Source organism: Cebus imitator, unplaced genomic scaffold (assembly GCF_001604975.1).
Source record: "Cebus imitator isolate Cc_AM_T3 unplaced genomic scaffold, Cebus_imitator-1.0 Scaffold32, whole genome shotgun sequence".
In the NCBI taxonomy this organism is placed as follows: domain Eukaryota; kingdom Metazoa; phylum Chordata; class Mammalia; order Primates; family Cebidae; genus Cebus; species Cebus imitator.
The window spans coordinates 5,064,255-5,085,879 of NW_016107347.1; the positions used below are offsets into that span (position 1 = coordinate 5,064,255).

Sequence of the window (21,625 nt, forward strand, 5' to 3'; positions counted from 1 at the left end):
ACACATTGATTCAGCCCCTAACCTAATGGTTGCTTACAGTAAGAAGCCCATTTTCTTTTCTTGATACTTTGAAGATAGTTTAGGTAATGGGTCAGAAGGGCTTACTATGGATTTTCTCGAGGAAAGAATTAGTAGTGCATAAGTTGATTAAAAATAATGCTTTTGTAGTTTCATTTGGGAATAGTGAATGTACCGTGATTGTTGTGTACTAAAATCATTAACTGCAGGATTTTTTTTCCTCCCACAGGGGTTTGGTGCAGAAAGAAAGATCCGTCAAGCTGGTGTCATTGACTAACCACATCCACAAAGCACATCATTAATCCACTATGATCAAGTTGGGGGGAATCTGGTGAAGGGTTCTGAATATCTCCCTCTTCATCCCTCCCGAAATCTGGAATACTTATTCTATTGAGCTATTACACCAGTTTTAACACCTTCCTCGTGTTATGTTTAAAAAATAAATAAATTTAAGAAAACCATTTTAAAATAATGCACAGTTGCAGCCTGGAAAACTTAAGGTGGCGCCTTATAGTATCAATTTTAGGAGCTTTATTTGGTGCATTTAACGCAACTGTTAATTGCAAAATCCACTTCGCCTGTGTAAGTGAAAAATATAGACTGTTATATCTTGTTGGCCCTGTGAAATTCTGCACTTGATATTCATTTTATACTCTACCTTCATTAATTACTTCTGGCAAGATGTTCTGCCTTAGCACTCAGTTGCATTCTTTTCCTTTTCCTTCCTGTTCATTATGCTTTAATTCTGAGGACCATATGAGGGTAGAATATATTATCTTTTAAAAATTACAAAAATTTGTATAGGCAAACCATTTCTTAAAGTTAATGGCCAAATTTTGAAATGTTATTTTTCATATCATTTATAATCTTGTCACAATCCACTTAAAGAAGTTTGGTTATATTTCAGTGCAAATTATCTTCCAGAGTAGTATTTTTTTTTCCTGGGATGGGGGGTAACTTTACTACAATAAGTAAGTATGGTGCAGAATTTCATGCAAATGAGGAGTGCCAGCAGTGTGATAATTTAAACATATTTAAACAAAAACAAAAAAAAATGAATGCACAAACTTGCTGCTGCTTAGATCACTGCAGCTTCTAGGACCCAGTTTCTTTTACTGATTTAAAAACAAAACAAAAAAAAATAAAAAAGTTGTGCCTGAAATGAATCTTGTTTTTTTTATAAGTAGCCGCCTGGTTACTGTGTCCTGTGAAATACAGACACTTGACCCTTGGTGTAGCTTCTGTTCAACTTTATATCACGGGAATAGATGGGTCTGATTTCTTGGCCCTCTTCTTGAATTGGCCATATACAGGGTCCCTGGCCAGTGGACTGAAGGCTTTGTCTAAGAAGACAAGGGTCAGCTCAGGGGATGTGGGGGAGGGCTCTTTTATCTTCCCCCTTGTCGTTTGAGGTTTTGATCTCTGGGTAAAGAGGCCGTTTATCTTTGTAAACACAAAACATTTTTGCTTTCTCCAGTTTTCTGTTAATGGCGAAAGAATGGAAGCGAATAAAGTTTTACTGATTTTTGAGACACTAGCACCTAGCGCTTTCATTATTGAAACGTCCCGTGTGGGAGGGGCGGGTCTGGGTGCGGCCTGCCGCGTGACTCCTGGTTCGGAGGCCCACGTGGCCAGGGCGGGGACTCAGGCGCCTGGGGCGCCGACTGATTACGTAGCGGGCGGGGCCGGAAGTGCCGCTCCCTGGTGGGGGCTGTTCATGGCGGTTCCGGGGTCTCCAACATTTTTCCTAGCTGTGGTCCTAAGTCTGTCCAAAGCAGAGGCAGTAGAGCTTGAGGTAAGGTTCTCGCATGCATAGTGTTCGGCTTTGAGTTGTGGAATGTTCAGGCGTTTCGCTGATGCCAGGAATTGAGCAAAATCTACCATCTGGAGACAAAGGCCTTGGGCGGGGGTCCTTCCATTTGGTGCCTGCGTGGGGAGATCTTTGGAGACGAAGGGAGAATGAAAGGGAGTTACGGCCTGTAGGCTGCCCGCTAGAGCTGAAAAGGCTTACAGGAGTAATAGGAAGGGGGATTTCCATAGCTTAGGCTGAGGGCGGGGCCCAAGGACTTGAAAAATAGCCAAGGGTGGGGGTTGCTGGAAGACTGTACTCCAGAAATGTGAGGCCGACGTTAATTAGTTTGGTGTTTTTGTGTTCCCGAATCACTTTAAGAACCAAATGGAAGGTCACGCTCAGGTTTTTGTTTCCATTGATTATAGAAAGCTTTAAAGTACTGTGACTGTGGCTCGTCAATTAACCCTGATTGCTGGTTTCCAACAGGTTCTTGCTGGTGTGAAATGACTGAGTACAAACTGGTGGTGGTTGGAGCAGGTGGTGTTGGGAAAAGCGCACTGACAATCCAGCTAATCCAGAACCACTTTGTAGATGAATATGATCCCACCATAGAGGTGAGGCCCAGTGGTAGCCCGCTGACCTGACCCTGTCCCTCACTTATCGGATCATCTTTACCCATATTCTTCATTAAAAGAATAAAAGGAGAGAAAGTAAAAAGTTGTTTTGGGTACTGCATTCAGATATGCAATAAGCTTTCCGTGTTTATAGAGAACAGTTCATTTTTATTAGCTGCTGAAGTTTCTAAAACGTTTTCAGTTTTTAAGAGTTACGTAAACTATTGCAAATTCAGTGTTGAGTTCATTCATGAGTTTCTTCGTATATGACATCTCTATTACATGAGAAACACAGGCCATAGTAGCGAGACTGTCTGTATAGGAGATAATAGGATGGAGATAAAGGATTCAGAGATCTGAGTGTTCTTCAATTTTTATTTATTAGCTAGTTGAAGCAGCTGAGACCAGATGATTGGAGTCACAAGAACTTGAGATTTTTAGTCTTTATACCTAGGATTTGGGTCTCTGTTTCCAGTTAATTTACTTGTGTGTTATTAAGCAAATGAATCTCTCTTAGCCTAATTTTAGTCATGTATTAAATTACTATAAACTTGTCCTGTCTACCACCCAGGGATGTTATGGAAAATTAAATAATATGTTTAAGTTATATATGAATGGTAAAGGACTATGTAACAGTACCTAGGTATTCTCTTGTTACTGTGAGAGTTCATGGTACAAATTGTCTTCAGTAAGTGGCGTCTAAGGCTGTTTAAATAAAGGATTTTGTCATTTTGTTCAGTTTAGAAATGTCTAACTTTAGAGATTATTTTAATTAACACTGGGCCCCCCTACCATCTGGCTGCTAGTGTTTAATTGATGCAAACTAACTCTAATATAGCCACTATAAAAAAAAATTGGTTGCTAATCCTTGGCAAAATCTTTATTTCAGGCTTAACCGCCTTAATATTTTATATTAAATATTTAATATTTTAATAACTTTTAAAAGTATTTTCTGTTTTATTTATTGAGCAATTTACATAAGTAAAATACGTAAGTCTTCGGTCTACAGCCCAGTGCTTTTTGCATTTTTATGTACTCGTTTGGCCACCACCCAGGTAACAGTATAGAGCACTTCTAATACTCCAGAGTTCTCCAAGTGTGATGACATTATTAAAATACAAATAAAAGGCCTGTTGCCTTAAAACCAAAATGAAAATTTTTTTTATATGATCTATTCATGTCTGTCTTCCTGAGATTAATTATAACTATACTTTGTTTGCAACCTTTAAGAATTTGATCCAGGAATACTTCCCAAAGGTACCTCTGCATGAGAAAAAAAAATATTTGGTGTTATAGCCTTCTCTGAAACAAAAGGTATTTGTATATTTAGTCATAAACACAAATAATGTATATAGGGCCAGGTTCTAATTGGTAGAGGTTTTGTTTAGATTTCTTAAACAGCACAAATAAAACAGTCCAGTTCCTTGCTTAGTGAAATACACTAGGTTCTTAATCTGTAGCCTGCTGGCTGCAGTAGAGTTGTCATTTGAGTTACCTTGTTTTTTTAATCTTTTCCAGGAACAGAGTAACTATATTTCTTTTCTTCAGTCATATAGAATTTGATGGTTTTGTTGTTGTTGTTGTTGTTTTACCTAGGGTGACATGGGATACTTTTTGTTTGTGATTATATAATAGCAATTTGAGGGACAAACCAGATAGGCAGAAATGGGCTTGAATAGTTAGAAACATATTTAACCTTGGCAAATACATTGCATTCCTTGTGGCTTTTAAATAAATATTGAACCTCCTTCCCCTCCCGCCCCCTTACTCTCCACACCCCCAGGATTCTTACAGAAAACAGGTGGTAATAGATGGTGAAACCTGTCTGTTGGACATACTGGATACAGCTGGACAAGAAGAGTACAGTGCCATGAGAGACCAATACATGAGGACAGGCGAAGGCTTCCTCTGTGTATTTGCCATCAATAACAGCAAGTCATTTGCGGATATTAACCTCTACAGGTACTAGGAGCATTATTTTCTCTGAAAGGATGATCTTTGTGTTCCAAAGCTTTATAGGGAAATGAGGATACCACACTAGGGAAAATGGAGCTTTTTAATTATGGCAAGAGTTGGTTTTAGGTTGTTTGACATTGAGAATCTAGAATAATTACTGAAAGTTAATACTGGAATTTATTTTACATAATATACTCTTCCTATAATGTTTAATAATAAGTGAAGCCTGCTATTGGGAACGGTTCGGAACTATAGTTGTAATTAGAGATCACAAAGGAATTTCAGAAAGGAAAACATCTCCAAGAAACATCTTTCAGTATGTAATGGAAAAGATGGGCCAGGCACAGTGGCTCACACATGGAATGTCAGTACTTTCCATGTACTGACAAGTACGTGGGGGGGCCAAGGTGGAAGAATCACTTTGAGACCAGGAGTTGGAAACCAGCCTGGACAACAGAGCAAGACCCTGTCCTCTACACAAATAAAAATTAAACAAACTAGTCAGACATGGTGGCAGCTACTCAGGAGGCAGAGGTGGGAGGATCGCGTGAGCTCAGGAGGTCGAGGCATCATCACTCCACCACACTCCAGCCTGGCCAACAGAGCAAGACCCTGTCTCCAAAAAAAAAGAAAAAAAGATGATAGGAAAAAACAAAAGGCGAATACATAAAAATGAAGCCAAAGCAAAGGAACATAAAGACAGACTTTGTCTATAGAACCATAAAGTTTCAAAGCTAGATTGGACCATAAACATTCTAGTACAATATTCTTATTTTACAGAATCAGAAATAGCTCGGAAGATGGTTTGTTAGGTTTTGGAGTCAGGATTGTTATTAGTAGCAGAGCCAGGACCAAAAACCCAGGGCCCCTTTTTCTTAGCACAGCGTTCTTAAACAGAATGATATAATGGTTATATATAGCAGCTCTACCTGGATTGAAGCCTAGCTCTGTTTATTAGTGATGTGACTTTGGGGCTATGTGGCTTTCCTTACCTGTAATATGGAGATAATAATACTACTTCATAGAGTTGTTGTGAAGATTAGAGTTTTAATAAATATGCAGATCATTCAGAATAGTACCTGGCACACAGTAAATGCTACTTAAATGTTCTGCCTAAAGGCTTGAGTCCTGGCTTATTTTCCATCCATGTGAAGATGTCTGCTTTCAAAAAGCAGATTGGTCCAAAACTGAATTCAAATGTTCTTTTCCTAACCTGTTGAACTTCTCATCTTTTCTGTCTAAAAGTAATAGTAATACTTAATAAAATTCCCACACTTGGCATGCATCTAATAATGTTTGTTGAATTTCTAGAAGTCATTTTTTTCTTACAAGGCATTTATTCATTTTTCTATGTGCCCTACCTTAAACCAAAGAGTATTTAAAACATCTTATTAAAATGCATATAGTAAAGCAAGATAAAATTAATGAAAAATAGGCTTAAGTGAGACAAAAAATAAGGGTAAAGGAAATAAAACACATTTAGGAGTGAGTATATTCTGTGATTGTGCTTCTATGAAGCTCCAATGACTTTCTAAAGGTGGACTACAAATTTGGTCACTGTTGTGAAAGGGAAGTAGCCAGCCGAAAGACTCAGTATTTGTATGCTGAAAGCAGTCAGTTGATCAGAAGCAGCAGAATTATACTGCTACTAGAAGGAAATTTTCCTATGGATCCTCAAAGAGGCTTGTTTAATGTAAAAATCAGTAGTAACCTAACAGTGGCATGGTCCGGGTACTTAAGGCTGTCTTATTTATTAATATAGGCTACTGCCATCAGGCACAGCTTTGCAAATAGCCAATGGACTGCTGTTCAGATACCGGACTTAGTGGGTAATCCAAAAGTAGAATATAGAACAATACTGTGCAGTAAGTGGTTATTTGCAGTTAATTAAGTAAAATTTAAAAATTAGATTCTTAACCACCAAATGCCCAGTAGCTACTAGTGGCTACCATGTTGAACAGTACAGATACAGACCATTTCCATTATCACAGAAAGCTCTGTTGGATCATGTTGGTCAAGACAATCAAAACCAATAGTTTCCCTGCTGTGTGTCTTACATGTCATCAAAGGGAGTGCTGTCAGTCAGGAGTTCTAGATGCTTCGGCCTCCCTTTACTAAGAGCACTTCTTGTGTTTTCTATTTTATAGCTTGGACTTCCAGCTACAGTGTTTTATTTTAGTTTTTCTTTTTTTGAAATGGAGTTTTGCTCTTGCCCAGGCTGGAGTGCAGTAGCTTACCATAACCTCCACCTCCCGAGTTCAAGAGATTCTCCTGCCTCAGCCTCCCGAGGAGCCAGAATTACAGGTGTCCACCATCAGGCCTAGCTAATTTTTTTTTTTCTTTTTTTTTATATTTTTGTAGAGATGGGGTTTCACCATGTTGGCCAGGCTGGTCTCGAACTCCTGACCTCAAGTAGTCCCCCTGCCTCAGCCTCCCAGAGTGCTGGGATTACAGGCATGAACCACTGCGCCCAGCTTGTTTTAGTTTTTTTGAGACAGTCTTGCTCTGGTGCCCAAGCTGGAGTGCAGTGGCATGACACTCTCAGGGCTCAACCTCTCACGGATCAAGGGATCCTCCTACCTCAGCTTCCCGAGTAGCTGGGACCATGGGCACACATACCACCATACCCAGCTAATTTTTATATTTTTTGTAGAAGCAAGGTTTCACCATGTTGCCCAGGTTGGTCTCAGACTCCTAGGTCAAGCGATCCTCCCACCTCAACCTCCCAAAGTGCTAAGACTCTAGGGGAGTCACCATGCCCAGCTTCATGTACAGTTTGTTCGAGGAAAATGTTTGAGCACCACCCATATTGAAAAGTGATGCCTAGTTATTTAGCAGTAGTGAGCTTTACTTTTTATACTTCAGACCTTAATTTAAGGAGTGATTTCTAGCTGCCAAATCCAGAGCCTAGTGCTTTGGGAGAATCCAGGAGCCTAACTAGGGCATGTATCAGGATAAAATACCCATCTACTCCCAGTAGAAGGTGAACTTGTACTTATGGCTTCCTGATGGCTGCTGCATCAAGTCTCAAGCAGGAAAAAGTGAAACTATTAGAAGATAATAGAGCTACATAATATTTGCTAGTTTGCTGTAGCCATTCCTTTCTGAAATCTTGTCTGCCTTCCTGCCTGCCTTCCTGTCTTCCTTTCTTTCCTTTTCTTTCTTCCCTTTTCTTTTCTTCACTTTCTTTTCTTACTTTTTTTCCTGCTGCCGAGGCTGGAGTGCAGTGGAACAATCATGGCTCACTGCAGCCTTGACCTTTCTGGGTCCAGGTGATCCTCCCACCTCAGTCACCCAATTAGCTGGGACCACAGGCATGTGCCACCACACTCAGTTAATTTTTATATTTTTTGTAGAGACTGGATTTTGCCATGTTGCCCAGGCTAGTCCAAATCCTGAGTTCAAGCCATCTGCCCTCCTCAGCCTCCCAAAGTGCTGGGATTACAGGAATGAGCCACTTCTCTCAGACTAATCTTGTTTCTTTTATGTTCTGATAACATATTCCTTTTTACAGGGAGCAGATTAAGCGAGTAAAAGACTCGGATGATGTACCTATGGTGCTAGTGGGAAACAAGTGTGATTTGCCAACAAGGACAGTTGATACAAAACAAGCCCACGAACTGGCCAAGAGTTACGGGATTCCATTCATTGAAACCTCAGCCAAGACCAGACAGGTATGGTGTAGCATTCAGCACTTGTGCAAGGGTTTGCTCTAGGCAGAGAACATCAGTTGATTAACTCTGACGGAGATGTGATCCACATTCGTATTCTTTGTTGTTACGCATTTTTTTTCTTTTTTTTTTTTTAGGCGAGTCTCGGGTTCAAGCGATTCTCCTGCCTTAGCCTCCCAAGTAGCTGGGACTACAGGTGCATACCACCATGCCCAGCTAATTTTGGTATTTTTAGTGGAAACGGGGTTTTACCATGTTGCCCAAGCTGATCTTGAACTCCTGGCCTCAAGCAATCTTCCCACCTGGGGCTCCCAAAGTGCTGGGATTGCAGATGTGGGATTATAGCACCTGGCCTGTTGTTAGGCATGTTTTAATAGTGTTCTTTTTCTTATCACTTGTTTAAACCCAAAATGAACTTAGTAATATTCTAGTATGGCATGTTTACTCCTGCATTAACATCCACAGATATTTCTACTGAAGATCCTTGACTAAAAATATTGATAAACATTAGTTCTTTCTCTGTCAACACCAGCCCCTGTTTAGGGCTAAAGCCTCCTGAATGGAGTCTTTAGATCTGGTAGTTCTGTTCCTTATGTCTCACATTACCCTTTTCCTTTGCCTGAGTGTTTATTTGACAAAATGTGCCATTTTTATATCAGCCTGTTCATGTGATTCAATAGGAACGTGAAATTTAGTGTTCTCTTCCTTAAATCACCATATTTTATTTTATCAGCTATTCATTTAGGAATTGGAATCTTATGTCCACATGAGGAGGTACAAATGCGAGAGAGCCTACAATTTGGATTGTGTCCGTTGAGCAGTCTCTCTCGTTTTTTTTTGTTGTTGTTGTTTTTCATTTGTTCTTTTTCTAGGGTGTTGAAGATGCTTTTTACACACTGGTGAGAGAGATACGCCAGTACCGAATGAAAAAACTCAACAGCAGTGATGATGGGACTCAGGGTTGTATGGGATTGCCCTGTGTGGTGATGTAACAAGGTGAGCATATGGCTTTTCGGCATAATTATAAATCTTAGTATTTGGGCAGTTTGGAGGAGTGTTAGTGTTATTGTCTGTATGTTATTTGAGTTTCTGCCTATGCTCTTCTGCGTATTTTCCTTACGGCACTTTCTGAAAGTACTGAGGTCTAAAGTATGTAAAACATTTAATTATTCTACAGGTATCTTTGTATTTTTGATAACATTAGAAATTATAAGGCATTATGAAATGCGGACTTACCTATTCCTGGCAGTGACCAGGAATTTGAAGGATCGCTACTTTGAGACTAGATAATAATGACATGGTTTTTGTTCTTTTCTTACAGATACTTTTAAAGTTCTATCAGAAAAGAGCCACTTTCAAGGTAGTTTGGAAATGTATCTCATTCCTGTAATTTTGCATACTTGTTTTTATTATACTCTGAACGTATCACTTACACAAATTTCATTTTTATTTCAGCTGCACTGACGCCCTGGTCCTGACTTCCCTGGAGGAGAAGTATTCCTGTCGCTATCTTTAGTCTCACAGAGAAGCTCCTGCTACTTCCCCAACTCTCAGTAGTTTAGTACAATATTCTCTATTTGAAAAGTTCTCAGAATAACTACCTCCTCACTTGGCTGTCTGACCAGAGAAATGCACCTCTTGTTACTCCCTGTTACTTTTCTGCCCTGGGTTATTCCATAACACAAACACACTTCTGCCACTGCAGGCATTTCATCTGAAAAGCAGTTCATGTCTGAAACAGAGAACCAAACTGCAAACGTGAAATTCTATTGAAAACAGTGTCTTGAGCTCTAAGGTAGCAACTGCTGGTGATTTTTTTTTTTTACTGTTGAACTTAGAACTATGCTAATTTTTGAAGAAATGTCATAAATTACTGTTTTGCCAAGAATATAGTTATTATTGCTGTTTGTTTTTAATGTTATCGGCTGTATTCTCTAAACTGGCATCTGCTCTAGATTCATAAATACAAAAATGAAACAATTTTGAGTCTCTCCTAGTCTTCTCAGCTTTCATGTAATTAAATCCAACTTTCACAGTGAAGTGCCTTTTTATAGAAGTGGTTTGTAGACTTCCTTTATAATATTTCAGTGGAATCGATGTCTCAAAAATCTTTATGCATGAAAATGAATGTCTGAGATATGTCTGTGACTTATCTACCATTGAGGGAAAGCTATATCTATATGAGAGCAGATGCCATTTTGTACATGTATAAAGTTGGTTTTCCAGAGCCCTGTTTTGGGTCTTTCCCAGGAGAAAGATGAAACTGAAAGCGTATGAATAATTTCACTTAATTTTTACCTAATCTCCACTGTTTTCATAGGTTACTACCTATAAAATGTATTTGTTTCCTCTAGCTTACTGATAAGCCTAATATTCAATGAATTTCTATTTGTATTCAAATTTGGGTCATACCAGAAAGCTCTACATTTGCAGGTGTTCAAATATTGTAAAACTTTGGTGCATTGTTATTTAATAGCTGTGACCAGTGATTTTCAAACCTCAAATATAGTGTATTAACAAATTACATTTTCACTGTATATCATGGTATCTTAATGATGTATATAATTGCCCTCAATCCCCTTCTCACCCTACCTTCTGTACCTCCCCCCACAGCAATAGGGGCTTGATTATTGCAGTTGAGTAAAGCACGGTGCTAATGGACCAGGGTCATAGTTTCAAAACTTGAAAACTCCAGTTAGCATCACAGAGAAAGAAATTCTTCTACATTTGCTCATTGCAGCAGTAACTCCAGCTAGTAATTTTGCTGGATGCCTGCAGTTAGTCCTGCAAGGAAAGAAGAGGTCAGTTAGCATAAGCCCTTTACCGTGACTGGAAAACTTGGTATCATGTATTTAAATCTTTTTTTTTTTCTTTTAGCCATGTAGAAACTCTAAATTAAACCAATATTCTCATTTGAGAATGAGGATGTCTCAGCTGAAAAATGTTTTAAATTTTCTTTATTCATAATGTTCTTTGAATGGTTTAAAACAAGATGTTGATAAATCTGAGCTGATGAGTTTGTTCAAAACAGGAAGCTGAAATTGTTGAGACAGGAATGGAAGATATAATTAATTGATAGTTATGAGGATTTGGAGGTTTGCCATTTTCATTTGCAGATAATACCCTGGTAATTCTCATGAAAAATAGGATTGGATAACTTGCGATAAAAGACTAATTCCAAAATGGCCACGTTGTTCCTGTCTTCTAATATCTAAATGCTTATTGAGGTCCTCCATCTTCTACATTATGAATTTTCATTTATTAAGCAAATGTCATATTACCTTGAAATTCAAAAAAGAAGAAACATATTCTGTGCCCAGAATATAACTCACCTGGAGAGTTGTGCTCCTTACTGCTAATTCTGGGAGCTTTCACAGTACTGTCATTTGTAAACGGAAATTCTACTTTTCTGTTTCTGCTCCTTCTGGGGCAGTGTTACTCTAATTTTCGTAACAGTTTTTTGTTGTTGTTTTTTTTCTGTGACTGGCAGTTTGATTTTTTTTTTCCTTAAAAACCTTTTAAATTTGATGTCAAATTAGGGAGAAAGATAGTTACTCATCTTGGGCGCTTGTGCCAATAAAGAGCCTTTGTATGTATGTACTTACAGTTTTCTCAAGTATGTTCTAAGCACAGAAGTTTCTAAATGGGGCCAAAATTCAGACTTGAGTATGTTCCTTGAATAGTTTTTTAAGAAGTTACAATTAGCCAGGCACGGTGGCCAGCGCCTGTAGTCCCAGCTACTTGAGAGGCTGAGGCAGGAGAATCGCTTGAACCCGGAAGGTGGAGGTTGCAGTGAACAGAGATCGTGCCACTGCACTCCAGCCTGGGTGACAAAGCGAGACTCGTCAAAAAAAAAAAAAAAAAAAAAGTTAGACCTAAGTGTGAATTTTGGCACAAAGGAGTGACAAACTTAAAAGCTGAATAACTTCAGTGTGGTGTAAAAAGTAGTTTTTAGGCCATGTTTGTGATTGCTGAAAATAATTCTAGTTTACCTCAAAATCCTTCTCTTTCCCCAAATTAAGTGCCTGGCCAGCTGTCATAAATTACTTGTTCCTTTTGGTTTTTTTAAAGGTTACATGTTCAAGAGTGTGAAAATAAGATGTTCTGTCTAAAGGCTACCATGCCTGGTCTGTAAATGAACCTGTTAAATGCTGTATTTGCTCCAACAGCCTACTATAGAATGTTACTTAAATATAATATCATACTTACTACAGTTTTTACTATGGGAGTGTAATAGGTAAAATGAATCTTTATTGTAGTGGGCCCTATGTTTAGTCTTTCACCATCCTTTAAACTGCTGTGAATTTTTTTGTCATGACTTGAAAGCAAGGATAGAGAAACATTTTAGAGCTATCTGGGTTTTTTCCCACTCCGGAAATTGTGAGCATAATCATATTTGCTTTATATTTATAGTCATGAACTAAGCTGGCAGCTACAACCAAGAACCAAAAAATGGTGCATTCTGCTTCTTGTAATTCATCTCTGCTAATAAATTATAAGAAGCAAGGAAAATTAGGGAAATATTTTATTTGGATGGTTTCTATAAACAAGGGACTATAATTCTTGTACATTATTTTTCATCTTTGCTGTTTCTTTGAGAAGTCTAATGTGCCACACGATTATCTAAGGTATTTGTTTTCTGTAAGAATTGTTTTAAAAGTATTCTTGTTACCAGAGTAGTTGTATTATATTTCAAAATGTAAGATGATTTCTTTTTTGAGACTGAGTCTCGCTCTGTCACCCAGGCTGGAGTGCAGTGGCGCAGCCTCAGCTCACTGAAACCTCTGCCTCCCAAGTTCAAGCGATTCTCCTGCCTCAGCCTCCTGAGTAGCTGGGATTACAGGCACGTGCCACCACGCCCGGCTAATTTTTGTATTTTTAGTAGACATGGGGTTTCACCATGTTGGTCAGGCTGGTCTCGAACTCCTGACCTTGTGATCCACCCGCCTTGGTCTCCCAAAGTGCTGGGATTACAGGCGTGAGCCACTGTGCCCAGCCAAGATAATTTTTAAAAGCCTGAGTTCTGACCTAAGATGCAATTGTATGAATTCTACTCTGGAGGGAATGGAGGGTGTCAGTGGAAGTGGTAAAACTTTTATTTTTGTGTGCCATTAAATATAAGTAAAAATAATTGTGCAATTCTGCTGTTTAAACAGGAACCATTGGCCTCCTTGGCCCTAAATGGAAGGGCTGATATTTTAAGTTGATTATTTTATTGTAAATTAATCCAATCTAATTCTTTTTAATTTGGTTGAATGTTTTTCTTGTTAAATGATGTTTAAAAAATAAAAACTGGAAGTTCTTGGCTTAGTCATAATTCTTATTTTCACTGAAATACCTTTATAGAATGCTAATATTAATTTCAAACTTTTGGATGTGACATTTAGAAGTGTTGGAGTATCTGAGTTCCTCATTTTATCATATAAAATATATAAAAACCTACTTTAAAGTATTACCTTGGGGGTGATTTCATAGATATTTGTCAGATATGCATACATTAAGATGCCATTGGAGCTCTTTTGTCTTGTTTTTGCATTACTGAACAATCTAGTAATCTTGCTGTAGTTGGAAGCGCATTGAAGCTAGAGACTAGAGAACTTGAGGCCCAATATAATTTTACTCACTGGCCCAAAGTCTTATAAATTAATTTTACTTCACTTGCAAAATCGGAGAGTTGAATTAGGATCTATCAGATTGCCCAACCTTAAGGAGATTTTAAAAAGAATAATATCATATCTAGGCATTTTCAATTAACTGGAATATTATAATTTTGAAGACCTTGGTTTACTCTACCAAAGACTTATCAAAATTTGTTTTCACTTTTTTTTCTTAAAAAGGAGGCAGGGGAAGGTAGGTCATTAACATGTGGCTGAAGTAAGCTTGGGAAAACCAATTTTAAGTGACAAGTAAAAAAAAAAGTATTTTTTCTAGTTAGAACGACTAGAAAGTATAAATATTTTAATTGTAAAATGTATATGAAAAACAGAATTATGAACTTTGTATCTTTCAAACTGTCACCTCATATAGAGGCCTAGGTAATAGTTTGAGAGAGAGATACAAAGTCCATAATTCTGTTTCTTTTTCATATACATTTTACAAAAATTTGTTCTAATATTTGATTCTCTAATTGAAAAGAGGAAAAGATGTTTTCCGATGAAAACTGCTGTTCTTTTCAGCAAAATAAAGCTACAGAAACAAATGATGAGAAGGTACTGTGCATCTCTGTGCTATTAAGATTTCTGTTCTCATAAGCAATACTCGAGGTCATTGAAAGGCCAACATAGTTGCATGAGTTATTTGATATCCATAAATACATGAGAAGGGGCCAAGAGGCCTTGCTAGTGATCATTTTGCAAAACTGCCTGAGGATGTCCAGCTCCATGACTCAAGAGCATAGAGTTTCCAAATGTCCAGTTTCCAAAAGGGAAGGGTGTGCTTTGTAATGCTTTTAAAATTCACTGGGCAGTGAAATGTGGCCCTTCACCTTAATAGAAAGCTGGAACTTCAGGAACATCCAAAATAGATATAAATACTCTTTCCAGTGGCAAAAGGAACATAAGAGGGTTCAGATTCATGAACCTAGACTTGACCATTATTTGCAGTTGTATTCTACCACATTATTTACTTCAGAGTTGCACCAAGTCTATTATAAAAACTACTGGTGTTTCAGGAGTGGAAGTGGGGAATGGAGGGGAGGAATGAACTCAGTCTCTTAACTACTATAAATTCAGATTACCATCAACTTGTAGAAGCCATATGAAGTAAAAATGGGTAGCACCTGCAATATTGTGACTTAACGTTTCTAAAGATAGAGGCAGCTACGTGCTTGATACGGGAGGGTGTGGCTGTAGCTAGCAGTCTCCTTTATTTGCAGCAGCCTGAAATACCCAGGTCGTGAAAAGCAATCTTTCAGAATGGATGCTGCGGACATGGTACAATTGGCGCTATTGATAGTTCCGTAGGAGCTTGAAATGTGTGGATTATAATTAAGTCTGAAAGAAAACTTGCACATGATTTTAAAATATTTTCTTGTAAATCAATTCACATTTACAACAGACCCAACATTCCTGATAGGAATATTTTTGTACATCAATGGTATGAAGTGTAAAGACATGTTGAAAGTTAGATCGAGAGATCTTGTAAGTGTATGCTTGTTTTGCCTGTGAAGTTGAGGAGTTTGACATTTACTGTTAAAGTCCAAAATGAAACTAGTATGGCATATGAAATGAAATTACCAAGACCTGTGTTACTCTAAGAGAACTATATTTGGATCCCCGGTAAGGCATAGCCACAAGCACTAACAAAATGTTTTTGTTACAGTAATTTGGTACATTTTCCTCATGACGCCCTCCTAATTTATTTACGCACCTAGTCCCTGTACTGCTCTGGGCATACAGCAGTGATTTTGACAGATACTGGTTCCTTATGAATGTTTTATATTCTACTGGGTCTCCCCAGAAACCTCTAAAACAAAATTTCTTAATTGCAATTTGGTGATTGTTTCAAAGTTGAAGGACAGTGCTTACTCTGACATAACTTGTTTAACTTCAGTGTTCTAGCTGCTGACCTCTGGACACTGCCCATGGTCACCTTCCCTGATTTTTCTGCAAGTCCTCTTGGCTACCAGGATGCAGCATATACTGTCTGACATCTCATTGCCACTTGGGCCTCTCCTTTCCAAATCAAGGCTATGTAGAAACAAACCAGGCCGGGTGCAGTGGCTCACGCCTGTAATCCCAACAATTTGGAGGCCAAGGCAGGTGAATCTTTTGAGGTCAGGAGTTCGAGACAAGCCTGGCCAACATGGTGAAACCCCATCTTTACTAAAAATACAAAAACTTAGCCGGACATGGTGGTGCATGCCTGCAATTCCAGCTACTGGGGAGGCTGAGGTAGGAGAATCTCAGGCCTGGGAGGCGGAGGTTGTGGTGAGCTGAGATCGTGTCACTGCACACCAATGACAGAGTGAGACCCTGTCTCAAAACAAAACAAAAAACAGAAACTAATATTTATATATTGCTTTGTGCTTTTGCATACCTTATTTAATCCTTCACAACCATATCAAGTAGGAATCATCTCCATTTTACTGATGAGAAAACTGAATCCCCTAAAAATGTACTGATTTTATCCAAAATTCAAACCCAGGTCTCCTGTTTTCCAGAATCCGCTCTGTTTGATTCACTAGTAGTTTTGTTGTTTGTTTTGTTTTGTTTCGTTTTGCTTTGAGACGGGATCTGGCTCTATTGCCCAGGCTGGAGTTCAGAGACTCCATCACAGCTCACTGCAACCTCCACCTCCCAGGATCCTCAAGCAGTCCTCTCATGTGAGCTTCCTGATTAGCTGGGACTACCGGTGCACCACTACACCTGGCTTTTTTTTTTTTTTTGTACTTTTTATAGAGATGGGTTTTTGCCACGTTGTCGAAGGTGGTCTCCAGCTTCTGAGTTGAAGCAATCTGCTTCCCTTGGCCTTCCAAAGTGTTGGGATTACAGGCATGAGCCACCATGCCTGGCCACTAGTAGTTTTTAAACCATGCTGCTCAAAGCCTTTGGAGTATAAAGGAGACCAAAGAGAGGCTGAATGGCTATGGTTCTCCTCCTCCCTTGTCCCCCAACTTCAAGGAAGGAGGAGGAGGTAGGGTGAAGAGCAGGTTGAGAAGAAGTGGGAGTTCCCAACAAGTTTCACACCAGATTAATTCCACGTTCATCATTTTCATTTTCAGGTTTCATTCAAGATTTAGTTTGAGGCTGGACATGGTGGCTCACGCTTGGAATCTCAGCATTTTGAGAGGCCAAGGTGGGAGGATCACTTGAGGCCAGGAGTTGAAGAACAGCCTGGGCAACATAGCAAGACCCTGTCTCTATGATGTTTTAAATCTTAGCTAGTGCCACACCTGTTGTAGTCTTAGCTATTCAGGAAACTGAGGCAGGAGGATCACTTGAGCCCAGGAGTTTGAGGATGCAGTAGCTATGATGGCACCACTACCACTGCATTCCAGCTTGACCCACAGAGTGAGATCCTGTCTCTGGTAGGGGGAAGAAAAGATTTAGTTTAAAAAATATTTCATAAGTAAAAGCATAAAAACCACTTCACCAATCTACTTTCACAGCCATCTATCAAACTGCAAATCACCAGATCACATCCTCATGTCTAGTCCAGATCCCAGTATTCTTATAGACACAATCACGTTCATTGCACTCTACATAATAGATGGTGTATAACACAGTACCGAAGAGCCCCCACTCTGGAGCCAGAATACCTTGGCTTGAATGCCACTTCTACTACTTATTAGTTGTATGACCTTGAGCAAGACAACCTCTCTATAACTGAAGTTTTTCAACTGTAACATGGAAGCAATAATAGTTCTTCAAAAGACCATTGTGAAAATTAAGTAAGTTAATATATAGTAAAAACACAACATCAACAGGAAACAGAACAGTTTCTACCACTGTTTTTATTGCAGGGACCCCATGGTGTGCCTCCCTCTCTCTAACAGAACGTAGTACACTGCCGAAGTACAGCTTGTTTTGTTTACAGCAAATTGCTGAATTTCAGTTCCATTCCAGAGACAGGAAATAAAGTCAGTTTGTCTCACGGAAAAGGATGTGTCTTATAAATCTGACTTCTTTATTTTTAGGCATGTATGGGAAATTATTACTGACAGGAAAATGAGACTGAATGCAGTAAAGTACCATAAAATTCAACAGGTTTGGTTATGCTCCAAACCAAAATGCATGCCTTAGGTATAAAGGAATTGTTATATACCTCTAACAGGATGACAAAACCTATAGTTGCTGCTGGCAACTATGTTCCAGTTCTGTTCCTAAACTGGAAGTTGTAATGAACTCAGAACTGCTCCCACTGAAGCAATGTAACAAAAAAATTGAGCTGGCAGTTAACCGACTGTCACCCTCAGTCCCACAGAACCCTTTGGTATGCTGTCTTCTAAATCACAAATTACCGTGGGCATTGAGGCATTGAGGGTCATGGGATGGAGCACAGGTTGGAAAGAGGTGGGGGCCCCAGCAAGTTTCACAGCAGGGAGGGAGACCTGCTGTAGCGGAATGGAAGCAAGGGCTTTCTGGACAGTAAGGATCCAGGCACGGTAATCTGTGTGCAGCTCATTCCTGTACAGCGTCATCTGCTTCCCACAGAGCCTCCGGTACCTCCAACTCCATGAACTACAAGAAATCTCCTATTTAAAAACTACCTTTGTAAATTTGATACTTGGATCTTAGAATGTTTTCCACTAAAATAATGTCGTAAACAATGGTTAAGTCCCTAGATTAGCTCCAACTGATGTGGTCCATCGTATAGCTGAAATATTCACACACCAATCATTTTAAAAGACATAGAAAATAATACTTTTGCTAAAAACTAAAACAAAGATAGAATTAAATGAGCCTAGTTTATCTTATATTCTGGTGCCTGAAGAAAAGCATGCTTAGAGAAAAAATGAGTAGGTAGACTTTTCCCATTAGAGGGAATTTCTGGGCATTTTCCTTGAAGGCTGCAGATGATGATATGATTGAGATTTTTGTTTTTGTTTTGCTTTAAATTCAGTTTGTTTCCTTATGGTAGAAATAATGCTTGTTCATAGTAGAAAATGTAAATAAGCCCAAAGAAAAAAGTAAAAATCACCGTCATCACACTACCCAGAAAGAATGTGAGTGTAAACTGTAGTGATATATAAATTAATACTTTTTTTTACAAAGATTATACTATACATCATTGTAATATTCACTAATAAAATTTTGTGAATGTTTTTCATGTTAATATGTATTAATCTATATCATTTTATTGTATGGCATTTTATTTTATGGTTATACCAAAGATTTTATTCAATCTTTTATGGTCGACGTGTGGGTTTTTCCTACTTTTTGATTATTATAAAGGTTTAGCTACTTTATTCCTGAAGTACATTTTTGATTACTTACATAAAAATTTTCTTAAGAAAGTCATAAAAATAAAATTGTTGGATAAGCACATTCTTTAGGGTTTTTGATAAATATATTGCCAAATTTATTTTCAGAAAAGCTAAAATCTTACACTTACACCAACTACATATAAAGTTGCCTGCTTCCCCATATGCAGTAGTAAGCCCTGAATTTTAATCAAGAAATTGGTCCTTTATTAATAATAAAATTCACTTTAAATTGTATGAGAAAATAAAAATAGATAAACTGTGGATTATTTTTAAAGCATTAAATGTTAGAATACACTGGGCATGGTGGCTTATGCCTGTAATCCTAGCACTTTGGGAGGCCAAGGTGGGTGTCTCATCTGAGGTCAAAAGTTCGAGACCAGCCTGGCTAACATGTTGAAACCCCATCTCTACTAAAAATACAAAAATTAGCCAGATGTGGTGGTGGACACCTGTAATCCCAGCTACTCGGGAGGCTGAGACAAGAGAATCACTTGAACCCAGGAGGCAGAGGTTGCAGTGAGCTGAGATCGCACCATTGCACTCCAACCTGGACAACAGAGCAAAAACTGTCTCAAATAAATAAAATGTTAGAATATATGCATTTTTAGAAACTCTTCATAGTAAAATCAATTATATTTTTAACCTGCATCAGGTGGAATTCCCAAAAAGAAAAATCCCTCTCTTAAGATCTTCTCATTTTTAATGTGGTAGTAAAGACTTAATATTTGTTCTGTACTCTTCCTCATTACTTAAACCTACAAAGTTTTTGCTAGACATAACCACATGTTTACAACTTTATATTCACTCATTTACTCAATAAATCCAGAATCTAAAAAATAATGCAGGATTTGAATACCCCAAACTTACTCCCCCATTTCAGAGTACCTCTGTCTGCATCCTTCTCCCCTCCACCACTCCAGATTCAAAGAAAAAAGATCTCCCCTCTCTCTTCACCTGGGTCTTGCTTCCACCTCCTCCCATGTCCTCCAGAACTGGAAACTTGTTCTACCATTAGTTTCCACTTTCTTTATGTTTGTTTCCCCACCATCTACTTTTGCTTTGTTCCCCAAATCCTATAAATATGCTCCCTTGACCCTAGTTTTCCTCTATCATTGTGTTTTCTCCTTCTATTCTCTGTCTGACAACATCATTAGGGAAGAAGAGTCTCCACTTCTTCACCTCCCATTCACTCTTCCAGTCAGAACCATCAGACCTCCATTCCCATGAGTCTTCTCAAACTTCTCCAACTGTGGCGGCCATGGAGGTGGGACAAGATGCTCTTGAACCTGTCTCATGGAGCACGGCTGGCTGACAGCTTACAGTTGCCACACCTCTTTATTTGTAAACATGAGGTCATGTTGAATACCCACCCTGCCCATCCCAGAATCAATGACAACACAGTGAGATATTAAAATTGGGCCAAATTTGTTCTATGCAATTGTTTCAGTCCATTTCTGCTACTATAACAGAATATCACAGACTGGGTAATTTATAAACAATAAAACTTTATTTGGCTTACAGTTCTGGAGGCTGGGAAGTCTAAGAACATAACACTGGCATCTGATGAGTCATCTCACTGCAAAAAAGCATGAGGCAGAAGAGACCAAAAGACAGAGGGAAAGGCACCAGAGGTCAGACTCACTTTATAACAACCCACTCCCACAATAATGACATGAATCCATTCATAAAGACTCTGGCCTCATGACCCAGTCACCTCTTATTAGGCCCCACCTCCCGACACCATTGCATTGGGGATTAAGTTTCCAATACATGAAGTTTTGGGGGACACATTCAAACCACAGCAACAGGACTCCCGTACTGGCAATCTTTGTTGGGGAACTCACCATTTGCCTAAGATGTTCTCAGACTACTCTGTGGCTTTTTTCCCCCTCTCTCCTCTCACACATGTCAGACCTGCATCACATCATGATCTGAAGGCATTCTTTCCATACTCCTGCTCTCTCCCCTTTATCATTCACAGGTTTTATCCCAATAAATGTCTTGCATGTCTAATCTTGTCTGGGCATCTTTTTGGAGGACCTGAATTGAGCCAACAGTCATCACCAACCTTCCAACTGCCAAAGCCTATAGACTTTCTTCCCTCTCATGAAGCCTCACAGCATTTAACCCTGTGACTCAGTTTCAGAATGCTTTTCTCCAGTAGTCTCCGTGATACAATTTTTCCTGGTTCTCCTTCCTCCCCTTTCATTTCACCTTTCTTTTTGTGATCTCTTCTTTCTACAACCAACCCTTAAGTATTGGTTATCCTTAAGAATCCGACTCACACCTGTAATCCCAGAACTTTGGGAGGCTGAGGTGGGCAGATCACCTGAGGTCAGGAGTTCGAGACTAGGCTGGCCAACATGGCGAAACCTTGTCTCTACTAAAAATACAAAAATTAGCTGGGAGTGGCGGCGGGTGCTTGTAATCCCAGTTACTCAGGAGGAGGAGGCAGGAGAATGGCTTGAACCCAGAAGCAGAGGTTGCAGTGAGCCAAGATTGGGCCACTGCACTCCAGCCTAGGCTACAGAGCAAGACTCCATCTCAACTGGTGGGCAAAACAAACAGCCAGCATCATAATGACAGGATCAGATTCACACACAACGATATTAACCTTAAATGTAAATGTTTACAGGCTAAATGCCCC

General features: G+C 39.0%; 2 protein-coding genes across 10 annotated transcripts in view; both read left to right on the forward strand.

The window, feature by feature from the left end:
- CSDE1 (cold shock domain containing E1) overlaps positions 1-1,555 on the forward strand; it is a 41,268-nt gene extending 39,713 nt beyond the window's left edge. For 3 of the 8 annotated variants that reach the window (XM_017524228.2, XM_017524222.2, XM_017524224.2), the window contains one exon: positions 248-1,555. In XM_017524228.2, coding sequence (XP_017379717.1) covers positions 248-295 — 48 coding nt within the window. In that variant the 3' untranslated portion in view covers positions 296-1,555. The remainder of the gene's footprint in view (positions 1-247) is intronic. The other 5 variants (XM_017524226.2, XM_017524227.2, XM_017524229.2 and 2 more) reach the window with 2 other exon arrangements.
- Positions 1,105-12,043, forward strand: NRAS (NRAS proto-oncogene, GTPase). Of its 2 annotated transcripts, XM_017524231.2 has the most exons (7): positions 1,105-1,813; positions 2,297-2,424; positions 4,208-4,386; positions 7,895-8,054; positions 8,924-9,047; positions 9,373-9,411; positions 9,507-12,043. In XM_017524231.2, the coding sequence occupies exons 2-5, from the start codon at positions 2,314-2,316 to the stop codon at positions 9,041-9,043; spliced, it is 570 nt and encodes a 189-aa protein (XP_017379720.1). In that variant the 5' UTR covers positions 1,105-1,813; positions 2,297-2,313; the 3' UTR covers positions 9,044-9,047; positions 9,373-9,411; positions 9,507-12,043. The 2 variants fall into 2 exon arrangements, with proteins under 2 accessions (XP_017379720.1, XP_037592936.1); XM_037737008.1 differs by lacking the exon at positions 2,297-2,424 and having other exon boundaries at positions 1,491-1,813.
- Positions 12,044-21,625: the final 9,582 nt, after the last annotated feature.

What these genes read in the sequence shown, in the direction of transcription:
- NRAS (XM_037737008.1), top strand. Translation starts at nt 1,517, where the DNA reads ATGGAAGCGAATAAAGTTTTACTGATTTTTGAGACACTAGCACCTAGC. An exon ending in CAGAGGCAGTAGAGCTTGAG is followed by an intron (nt 1,814 to 4,207) that starts GTAAGGTTCTCG and finishes CCACACCCCCAG; the next exon opens with GATTCTTACAGAAAACAGGT. An exon ending in CCTCAGCCAAGACCAGACAG is followed by an intron (nt 8,055 to 8,923) that starts GTATGGTGTAGC and finishes TTCTTTTTCTAG; the next exon opens with GGTGTTGAAGATGCTTTTTA.